The 10,697-nt window shown below is 37.6% G+C and overlaps 3 protein-coding genes across 8 annotated transcripts in view; 2 read left to right on the top strand and 1 right to left on the bottom strand.

Moving 5' to 3' along the window:
• LOC107271708 (CD151 antigen) overlaps positions 1 to 4,164 on the top strand; it is an 18,918-nt gene extending 14,754 nt beyond the window's left edge. For all 4 annotated transcript variants that reach the window (XM_015748008.2, XM_025088922.1, XM_025088923.1 and 1 more), the window contains 3 exons: positions 1,878 to 2,051; positions 2,135 to 2,296; positions 2,441 to 4,164. In XM_015748008.2, coding sequence (XP_015603494.1) covers positions 1,878 to 2,051; positions 2,135 to 2,296; positions 2,441 to 2,587 — 483 coding nt within the window. In that variant the 3' untranslated portion in view covers positions 2,588 to 4,164. The remainder of the gene's footprint in view (positions 1 to 1,877; positions 2,052 to 2,134; positions 2,297 to 2,440) is intronic.
• LOC107271707 lies at positions 4,084 to 6,065 on the bottom strand. The gene is made up of 5 exons (XM_015748007.2): positions 5,353 to 6,065; positions 4,953 to 5,266; positions 4,739 to 4,857; positions 4,492 to 4,663; positions 4,084 to 4,426 (listed from the first exon to the last, which is right to left on the bottom strand). The coding sequence occupies exons 1-5, from the start codon at positions 5,684 to 5,686 to the stop codon at positions 4,250 to 4,252; spliced, it is 1,116 nt and encodes a 371-aa protein (XP_015603493.1). The 5' UTR covers positions 5,687 to 6,065; the 3' UTR covers positions 4,084 to 4,249.
• A 379-nt stretch (positions 6,066 to 6,444) lies between these two features.
• On the top strand, positions 6,445 to 10,609 carry LOC107271739 (dentin sialophosphoprotein). 3 transcript variants are annotated; one of them, XM_025088921.1, is made up of 10 exons: positions 6,445 to 6,586; positions 6,712 to 6,779; positions 6,875 to 8,354; positions 8,425 to 8,498; positions 8,579 to 8,783; positions 8,882 to 9,045; positions 9,114 to 9,478; positions 9,541 to 9,653; positions 9,736 to 9,843; positions 9,909 to 10,609. In XM_025088921.1, exons 1-10 carry the CDS (start codon positions 6,555 to 6,557, stop codon positions 10,201 to 10,203), a joined length of 2,904 nt encoding a protein of 967 aa, XP_024944689.1. In that variant the 5' UTR covers positions 6,445 to 6,554; the 3' UTR covers positions 10,204 to 10,609. The 3 variants fall into 3 exon arrangements, with proteins under 3 accessions (XP_024944689.1, XP_015603580.1, XP_015603581.1); XM_015748094.2 differs by having other exon boundaries at positions 6,492 to 6,639; XM_015748095.2 differs by having other exon boundaries at positions 6,492 to 6,639; positions 6,695 to 6,779.
• The last annotated feature ends 88 nt before the right edge of the window (positions 10,610 to 10,697 follow it).

Here is a 10,697-nt window from a genome sequence, read left to right as displayed (position 1 = left end):
TCTCTGTCTCTCTGTCTCTCTGTCTCTCTGTCTCTCTCTCTCTCTCTCTCTCTCTCTCTCTCTCTCTCTCTCTCTCTCTCTCTGTCATATTTTTATTCGCACTATGCATCGCACATACTATACACGGCCGTGATAACACTCGCTAAAACAGCAGAAGTAAATCATTGAAAAAGAATCAGTTTATATGTCGTTTCGCAAATTTGGACATCCGCTTTTTCAGACGACGCGCTTGGCTCCTGTTACAATTATTATCATTACCATTGGCACTCCGTGAAAATCTATTGTATCATGACGCTCCGTGTGAAATATTAAACCGCAGGCGGGCCGTGAACAATCTTCCTGGTGTCAATTTCCACTGTACATACAAGTTTGAAAGTTTTGAAACCGCGAGCTTAGATTAGTTCAGTATCGTTAAACTGTTAAGATAAACGACAGATCAATGTATAATAGTACTGCTGCAAGAGATCAGAGCTACGATACTTGGGTGTTGAAAGTTTAAGAAAAAAGTATGAATCTGTAGATGCATCCGTGAGGATAAGTCGCAAACTGCAGTTTCGCATGGAGCGCCTCGCGGCAGAATCCCGTACTACTGTCAAAGTACGCACAAGATACACGACTCTGCTGATAGTTGCAGCTCTATATCAATTTAGCATATCGGTAGCCACCTACAAGTCCTACCAGTAGCTGCATAGTCCGAGTTAGAGGTATAACAGAGGGGTGGACTCTTTTATCACGGCGTACAGAATGGCGTATCACTGCCCATTTTCGGATTTCATTCCGAACCGGGTAAAAATTTTAATTGACCGAGCCCCGTACATGGGCACTGCTAATGAGATGATTCGCTGATAGGTATGCACGCGCACGCTGCCTTCAGGATGCTTTGTCGATGACCAAGACAAAGTTCGCCGTTCGTTCTACGCTGGCAAAAGGATACTCTAGGCGCGGCCGAAGTACACGGTCGATTCACATATGTAAAACGTAAGATGCGAGGAACGAGTGTACACTGGAAGCCGTAAAGAGATGATTCCTCCGTATTATATTTTTCCCGTAAATATTTAGTCTATAGTATAGGAAGATTATGTTCTCCATAATTCGCAGATTTATATATTTTTTACCGTCGTCTTTATAGCCGTGTCTGTAGCCGAACGTTTTCCTTCATTCGAATTAGCTAATCCGAAATAGGTACTCTAACCTATGTTCATAGTGTGCTCTCGAGTAAAACTTTGTGATCCGTCGAATACCAAGAAGGAACCTTGGAGGTTCTCCAGTGCGGACTATAGGTACATGGTATCTCCTAGATTGCGGGGAAGGGATAATCGTTGGACGACGAGTTGACGCGAAAAATTGTCCGCGTGCCGTTGAATAATCAGAGAGCAACAGCATGGTAGGAAGGGAAGCGTGCGGGATATACAAGCGCCTTTTCATGGCAATGAATATGCAGGAACTCTTTGCTTGGGTGATTTTCATGTGAGTTGTGAATTGCGAGCAGCCTCGGATTTCTTTATTCGTATCCACATACTCGGTTGTCACTTCCTAACCAAGTCAGAATCAAAGCAAAAAGAGAATTAGCCATGGGACATTTTGCTGCGGGTTTCTCATTTTTCCATCTGTCACTCTAAACTATTTTGCTTGAGGACCAACTATAGATTTTACTCTTACGCAACGTCAACAGCATACTCTTTTACTTATTCAATTTATTCGCCTTCATCTTCACATTTGTCGACATACGTATCTCTACGACCTGATCTGTCGAATGTTGATCATTGGGTCATGCTTCTCATTCTTTCTCTTTTCCCGCTCGTTCTCTGTAATACTAGAAAATCTTCAGATTTATGTTAATCCTTTTTGTCTTTCTTTCTCTTTGATTTCCCGAGCAGTACATCTTCGTCGTGATGGCCGTCCTCGTCCTGGAGGCTGGGGTCGGAGCTTTGGCGCGTCTCTACGAGGAACAGGTGGCGCCAGAATTGAAGATGACTCTGAATCGCACGTTTCTCAAGACATATTCTGTCAGATCGAGGGAAACGGCAGCGATCGATCAGATGCAACTAGAGGCGAGTGTTCGAAGCCTCTTTTCTCTTTCTTAATCGTAATTCCAAATTCATACGAGTTAATCAATTTTCGTTCTCGTTCGCAGTTCAAATGCTGCGGTGCTCTGAGATTCGAGGACTGGCTGGCAAGTGAATGGCACAAGGACGAGGAGGTCCTGAAGAACGGGAGTCTCGTTCCCGACAGCTGCTGCAAGACGCCGACGTTCCTCTGCGGGCAGCGTGATCATCCTTCGAACATACAGTATACCGTGAGTCTCGGCATAACTTTTTCTTCTCTCGCCCATTTTCGGGATCTACTGGTGCAGCCTTGCCACCTAGAAAACTTCTAGTTGTACAACGTCGTGAGAAATATATCTATGTATCTACATACTCCGATTGTTTTTTCCTTCCAGGGTTGTATCTACAAGTTTCTCGAGACAACGAAGGATCACCTTATCATACTTGGTGCTGTGGGTCTTGGTCTTTCCGTACTGGAAGTGTTTGGCATAGTTCTCGGTTCCTGTTTGTATATCAAACTGCGGCATGACTTCGATGACTGAGAATTACTTCCGTACGACAACAACAACGGTCAGACACCGTACAGATACGGACACAATCGAAGTTTGTAAATCACTATTGATCGCGAAGGACTCAACCCATCCTTGACGATAGAGCTGGACCAGGGGGATTTCATAGGTGATCGGATGTGCGATTGTTATGTGCGCGACGGCGATGGATAGAAGCGTTTGAAAATGTGCGGCTAAAAAATATTTTACCACTATATTCCGAGAGACAGAGAGAGAAAGAACAGAGAAATTTATTATTATATTATAGAAAGAGAGAGAGAGAGAGAGAGAGAGAACGTGGCTGCAGATCCACTATGTGGTTATCCCATAATCTTTGGGTCTCCAGAATCGAAAATAAACATAGCAATCTTTTAAAATAGTGCCTAAGTAGTATCTCCGACTTATTAAAAAAGTAATGGAGCAAATTGGTATTTTTCTTCATCAATTCATAACAATTTTGCTAATGTGTTTCTATCGAAGTCGGGAAAAAGGTACCTGGCATTTACAGTAGGGGTATGCATTGCGAATGTACATTTCACGATATGTTACTATCACTTGTTAATTGAATAATGATGAAGCAAGCACGAGAGAAAGCCTACAAACAATGTCAGATCTGAATTGAGGCGTTTTGACTCATTCCCGTGCCTCCTCTCGTGTCGCAGTCAAACGCGATTGATCATGCGACAATATCGTAGCCTATTAACTCCGTGTGTGTTCATATGCGAGAAGTACATGTAAAACGTGCCATAAGTAAGAGTTTATCCATTGAGATACGCTCCAAGGAGAATAGAGGGTGATCGCGTGTATGGGTGTTACGAGAATGCGTAAATTTATCCAAAAGATAACAGTTGCCTCTCCTATTTTTTATCATGTGTCAAATTCATTTGCGTGAATTTCACTACGGGAATGCACATTTGAAAAAAACTGTACAACAGTGCCTTGAAAATCGTGTTAAGTAAGATATATTTTTAAATGCAAACGGACGGTTCGTTTCTATATTATTATAATTATATACAGATTGTGCAATGGGATAGTGCACGTATATCATATACACATATGCACGCGTTACGTTTGCCTATAGATACATGCGTCTACAGAAAGGAAAGAAGGACAAAAAAGGGTAAATGAAAAGACATGGATAGAGAATATTGGAAAAGGTACTAAAATACATTATTTATTTGTTCCCTTAACTTTGTTTCGTAGGAAAGTACAACATTTTGTTTGTCTTTTTTTTTCTGTGTATGTATTTATTAAGTTCTTTTATCTCTGTCAAAATGATGTGAATATTTTAATAGTTGATTGCGTGGACGTGACTTGTTTGGCTATATCGTGCGGATATCGTGTGCCTATATGCATATGGGCGTATCATCGAGATGACCAAGTAAATAATGTATCTCAGCATTTGTTCGTCATGTATTATTATTATTATTATTGTTATTGTTATCGTTCATGAAATTATTAATATAATCATATTCTGAAGCATGTACGTACCGTTAGTGTTTGGGTAAACTTTATAAATGTTGTACATATCAAATGCTATTCTGTTATAAATAAACTTGCGAATTATTGTACATTTGTGCTTTCAATTGATCGAACGAACGGCACAATTCACGGACAATCTACTATGGATTAAAATTTTTTTATAATCCTGAAAATTTACGTTGTGCGCGGCGTGTTTGCAGATTTTTGCATAGTTTCCAATTGGATAAGCAGCAGATCAGCGCGACTTCCTACGCAGGTGCATATCCAAGCGATGAATGCTAGAATATCTTTAGTCATTGTGAGCGCTTGCCACGATCCAAGTTCCTCCAGAAATATTTGTCGACCGTTGTTCTACGATTTGAGAAACGAATAAACTGTTTGTTATTCTTATGTTCGTTTACTTCTGTTATTCTTACGTTCGTCAACGTGGTAATGTTGTAGCGTATCAGCGAGAATTTATCATCCACTTGAACTGTTGTTTGATGTAGACAAAGCATAGTTAGGTACATAGGAATCGCAATGACGGATCCAGAGGCGTTGAGATAGATTTCTCGTATGTGGTTTCCATGTAGATGAGCTGCGTCGCATCTAGCGAATCGAAACGTTGAATTGATTTTGTGTCGAGAATTTGTGAGATAATAATTTCTTTTGAATGTATAATACCTATCGAGTGACGAAACGAGGCACATGACGGTCAAGAACGAGAAGACATTGGTATAAATTTCCGAAACGTTGGAGTATGTTGCGATGGAATCAAAGTTGCGTTCGAAGTATGTTTGCATCTGTTGGAAATTACATGTGGGAAAGTAGGATATTGTTGAGATACAGAGAAAAAAAGGTAAGAATACTTATTGTGTTAGATGCAAGCAATACATACCAAAATGAAATGCATGAGCCCGAGCCCGCCTAAAAGGCCCTGATATATGAGGGATGTGCATTTCCAAAATTTCTGTGTTTTAACGGAGATATCAATTGGGTTAGAAGAATGTTTGCGCTCTGCATCTACGTAAGGACTTTCGAAAGTGTTACGTCTCAATATTTTGACAGCGCTGAAGTCTGCATCGCCCCTTTGAATATAGATCGTGTCCGTTGTAAGATCACGAAGGGGTGCAGAGTCCTCAGAAGGGGATGGCATTTCCTTGGTTTCATCAAGAATATCTGCTATCGGAAGTTTGGTCGCACTGTGGTTCGCTAAATCCGTGATGAAACACGTGGCAAAATACTTGGAGTGTAAAGTGTAAAGAGGCGACATTGTAGATATTTAATGGGAAGCTTACTTTTCGTTTTTCTTGATTTTTTGGTGACCTTACTGGCACGAGTAGCAGAACTGCCTTTTAAATTATTAATTTTGCGCACAGAGGTACTGCGTCTTATTTGCTTTTGCGATTGTTTATACTGCTTATGTTGGTGTTCTTGTTTTGGATTTACACAGTCCGTTTCCTCTGAATGGACGTTTTCAGAATTGGCAACTTTTAAATTCATATTAGTTTTCGGTATGTTACTTTGACGAGCGTTTTTATCGAATGCTATAGAAGTATCGCGCTTATTTTTGTACTTTCGATGATTGTTTTTTAATGTATTCCGATCGCGTAAACGAATGGTTTTATCCATTTTGGATAGAGCGTTGATTATGTGGTACTTTCTATGAAAAGCGAATGTGTCGACACTGTGGTTTCAGAGCTTGTTGTGTAATTATGGCGCTGCAGGGTTACTATGGATACGCGGCTAGTGTATACAATGTAAAGTATGATACAAACGGAGAGCCGACTCAATTTTTGGAAAATACGTATTTTAATGGTATTACGTAGCAGAACTGTTGTTAAAACCTATCAGGAATTAAAAAACTCCTCTAGAACTATTGAAAAAGCATATTAATGAAACATTGTTCAAAAGTTGAAGTGCTACACGGGTGTGAAGTTGGCACCGCAATTTCTTAAAAATGTTCCAACAGTAGGCTTTTCAATAGTTCTCGAGGTGTTCTATAGTTTCTGACAGGTTTTAACAATTGTTTTGCTACGTAACATCGGTAAAATTGAGGTGCGAAGATGGCACCTTAGTTTCTGAAAAGTCTTTCAACAATAGACTTTTTCCTCGTTAAACAGCCTCATTCTAAGGGTTGCTCTGGGAATCAGCGATAAGTTGCGGAGAACCTCTGCCGCTACACGTTCGTGATTACGTTCAGCTCGGCTACGACGGGATCCGCATTATTGACGGAGGCGATGAGCACAAAATTCTACTTCCGGACTCGCCACTGCGATTCGGCGCCATGCTTTTAGTATCGCCTAAAACCGTAGCGTTGTGCATCTCCCTACTCATCTCTGGTATGTACACAAGTACGCGTATCTAGTATAGTCATAAAAACATTGGCATAAGCGATTACCGGAAGTTGCTCTTCATTGTAATTTCCTTTTTAAAATTTAGATGACGCTGTAGTAGTTAACTGATTAACGGCTTATCGTTTGAATTTGTGTTACTGTTTATGATAGTTGGAGATTTCGTACATAAACATTTGTATATTTTAATAATATATTCTATATTTTCATGAAGGATTTTATATTTTTATAGTAATTATCATATAACTGTAATATTCTTCTTCTATATTATTATTTTTATAATTAGTTGGGTATTTTTGACAGAGAAATAACCAGGATGAATGCCAACGGGTATAGAAACGTGGAGTCTTGGCAGGACAGAAATAATAAAGGTAAATATTTGTATATTTATATAATAAAGAATGATGGAATAATATATTTCTGATACAGTACTTCAATTGGTTTTATTTTATAATCCTTATTGCAGAATATCACTTGCCTCGGCAACATAATTCTTTGTTGGAAAATTGTGAAAATGATCAAAATTTCACAAATAAGACAACAAATGAGTATGATGGTACAAGAAAAATAGATCGGAGTATTGACAATTCTGAAAATGAATCTCAAAATTTTATGTTGAGATTTACAGAGAGTTTAGACTTAGATGATAGCATGACGTACAAAAAACATTGTGATACAAGAACATTACAAAATAAGAGACAAAACGTTGCAGTTCTTAGTGATTCCAATACCAGTAGTACTTACAGTGGAAGTAAAAAAAAATATAATCTTCATTTAAATAGGAAAAATGTTTCCAATAAACAAGAAACTGATAAAGTATATGTCATAGAATCTTCAGACAGTGAGGCTGATCTAAGAGATGAGAGCTCCTTTTCATACAGCAAATATACATTGTCCGAGAAGGATGTGTTCACACCTAATGGCTGTTCTAATAAACAAACTGCATTTGAGATTAATACAGTTCACAAGGATGAAAATCATAGCAAAAACAAAGTTAATCCTAGAAATATTGAATCGTCTCAATATCACAGAATGCTCAACAAAAAGAGTATTGTGCAAAATAATCAGCGTAGTTTGGCAACACCTATGACTAAGTTATCGAAGCATGATACTCGGAATATTCTTAAAGTTATACAGTCTACAAAAGCTGTATACTTCTCTCCAAATCAAGTGAACAGCAAGAGCAGAAATAGGAGAATCAGTGATGATATTAATGCTCCATCAACAATGGATGAGGATGTTATTGTTCCATCAACGTGTTCCATTAATTTAAACAAAAAAATTGAAGAGAATATAATCATTATCGATGAAACTGCTTCAGAATTGGATAGCGAGGATGAAATCAGAAGTTCAGACGCTCATGTATTAAAACCACCAAAAACTCATGTCAGCCGATTCTTACAGACTCCAAAAAAGAAGAATGAATCACCATCTCTCTCTGAGCATAAGAAAAAGGAAATTTCTTTATGGCTTATGACTAATTCTCCTGGTTCCAGAAGTGACAGCTCTTCCAGTAATGTTTCCGATAGTAACAGAAACAGTGTGAGTTCAGGAAATAGTAGTTTAGAGAGATTTGAAATGAAGCACGAGACACCAAACAATAGAGGAAAGTTATCAAAAATAAATAACTCAAGAAAGCTACCTGCTCTAGAATTTACAAAAGAAAACAATCCTTTAATAAAAAAGTCAACTTACATACCTAACACTGTTCATCCAATAATTAATGTACTGAACAAGGTAGATAAAAATGAATCTGCAAAGGAAGTAGTCTCAAAAAAAACTGAAAATCCTACATCAGTTAAAAATATGGACATTATGGATTGTGCAGACATACTTGATAAATTGTATGGACACGTTTGGAGATCTGAAGCCAATGAATTGCTCCCAATGTCCGAACCCAGAAATCAAACGATTACAAAGAAAGATAGAGCGGTTCAAACAGAAAGGTAAGAATTCTAAACTTCTTATGCAATAATGGAATAACATTACAATTGCTGCTCTTACATGTAATAATAGAAGAGTAAATGTGCGAAAGAAAATCTTATCAAGAAGAATTAGCTACAGTGACTCCGACGAAGACTCGTATGACCGTAAGGATTCGTTATAAAATATTCATTTGCAAATCACAAATTTTTATATGTATTTGTTCATCATTATCTTATTCATTTAGTCGTACAAAATATGCAACCAATATTTAATTCAACCAGTAAGTCAAAGCGGAGTGACAAGGAACGAAGAGATAGCTTCCTGGATGACGGCTCATTGAGTGAAAATAGTCCAGAAAGTGTTTATCTCACAGCACTAACAAATCCTCGAATATTTGGAAATTCAAGCAACTGTCAAAAATCTACTCCAATTTCACTTACAACACAAAGGTGAGCCTAAATCATTTAAAACAGTCGCTTGATAGTAAATACACAATGAACAATAAATAGTTTCTGTTCACCGCTATCTGTAAATTATATTTCTATAGGGCTAAAAAAATATGTGATCCGGACAGCGAGGAGGATACCACAACAATGCAAAATTTCAAAAACAAAAAAAGACTGTCATTTACCGATGACGATTCAAGCGATTCGAGTACCAGTGAATTTGATCCAGGCGATGTTGTACCTCCAAAGTCTACAAGCAAGAAAGGTCAATTTCAATAGATCATTAAATATTCTTGCACGACATTATATTCCTCTAAGACATGGTAATTTTAGGTACAAAAAAATTGCCGAACCAAGCACTAGAGAAGAAAAATAAATCGTCTACAAGAAATCTAAATGAACGAGAGAAAAGTGGAATTAAAAGTTTCCTTGCATCGCTCTCAGAAACAGTTTCATTAGCAAATTGTCATCCTGATGCAAAGAAATATCGAACAAACTTTAAGAATACAAAGGAGGAATTATGCAAGCACTTATTTAAGTTATACAATGAGAAAATATTTAATAAGAAATTACCGGAAGATATGTCCATTGAGTGGAACGTTCGTATGCGTGGAACAGCTGGATTTTGTTACAATAAAAAGTCAGTAAAAGCACTAGGAGCCGTAACGAGATCGTCACGGATTGTTCTGGCAACTAAGGTAAATAATTAAATTAACTGTAAACTTTTATCCATATAAGAATAACATAATTTTTTATTCAGATCATAGACAGACCAGATAGACTAAGAGATACTTTGGTCCATGAAATGTGTCATGCTGCTGCTTGGTTAATAAATAACGTCTCCGACGGACACGGATCTTATTGGAAAGGATGGTATAACAACTTTTCTTTTAATAAGAATACTGATTATTAGTTGTGAAATTCGCTACACCGTATTTACTTCCCTGTCATTTAGGGCTAGCAAGGCAATGCAGGTATTTCCGGATTTGCCTCCAATTCGACGCTGTCATGATTATCAGATAAAAACAAAGTTCACGTACAGATGCATGAACTGTGGCTACAGGTAAGTATATTATTTAAGAAGTAAGAATAGAAAAGTTTCTATATTACAATTGAAACATATTTTAGCATTGGAAGACATTCGAAGTCCTTAGACGTGGAAAAGAAACGTTGTGGCCATTGTTACGGCAAGTTTGAACTTCTGACGAATAAAGTTACGAAATCCGGAACTGTTCAAGTAGCAACACCAGCCCATACCAAAACACCCTCCGGGTTTGCACTTTACGTCAAGCAGAATTATAACTTGATAAAATCAAAGCGTCGCAGCCTTAAACATGGTGATGTTATGAAAATACTAAGTTCACAATTTGCAAACTTAAAAATCGCCAAGAAGACCGAGGAAGTCGTAGAACTGTCACCATAGATCATCGCCATATAGTTATTACAATATTTAGTATGACAAGCTAGAGAAAGCTTATCCGACATTGGGATTAATATCCTCGCGTAGATTTATAGGAAGATTTATTTGTGAATACACAAACTTTATATAACAATTGACAAACAGCATGAGCAATGCTGCACCCGCATTGTATTGGGGAACTACTTATATTTTTATTATATCTACACTATAGTGTAGTTGAAATAAATTTTGGCAGTCATTTGGCTGCATTACCTAAAGAATGGAATTTGAGTTAAAAAATTGTAAAATTGACTAGTCAACAAATGCTTCAAACGATGTATTAGTAAGCATAGCATCTGTCACAATCGTAACCAACAATTTATGACGCATTCTTGAAAAAAGCCAATAAAGAAGTTTAAAATCGTCATAATCCTCAAGATAATGTTTTCAAATACGAAAATAAGTAAATCAACGAATTCAGCTAAATCCCAACTGGTGAAACAGAGCAGGCGAAAAGA

The sequence above is a fragment of the Cephus cinctus genome, unplaced genomic scaffold, assembly GCF_000341935.2.
Source record: "Cephus cinctus unplaced genomic scaffold, Ccin1 Ccin1_scaffold1034, whole genome shotgun sequence".
NCBI lineage: Eukaryota > Metazoa > Arthropoda > Insecta > Hymenoptera > Cephidae > Cephus > Cephus cinctus.
The sequence above is the reverse complement of the archived record's forward strand: the minus strand, read 5'-3'. Positions and strand labels throughout refer to the sequence as shown.

Bases quoted from the DNA above. Each gene is read 5' to 3' on its own strand.
- LOC107271707 (XM_015748007.2), bottom strand. From the start codon at position 5,686: ATGGATAAAACCATTCGTTTACGCGATCGGAATACATTAAAAAACAAT. The intron at 4,858-4,952 runs GTATGTATTGCT...AATTTCCAACAG, and splicing joins GGCTCATGCATTTCATTTTG to ATGCAAACATACTTCGAACG. The intron at 4,427-4,491 runs GTAAGAATAACA...CTCAAATCGTAG, and splicing joins ACATTACCACGTTGACGAAC to AACAACGGTCGACAAATATT.
- LOC107271739 (XM_025088921.1), top strand. From the start codon at position 6,555: ATGATAGTTGGAGATTTCGTACATAAACATTT. The intron at 6,587-6,711 runs GTATATTTTAAT...TATTTTTGACAG, and splicing joins GATTTCGTACATAAACATTT to AGAAATAACCAGGATGAATG. The intron at 9,479-9,540 runs GTAAATAATTAA...TTTTTTATTCAG, and splicing joins GGATTGTTCTGGCAACTAAG to ATCATAGACAGACCAGATAG.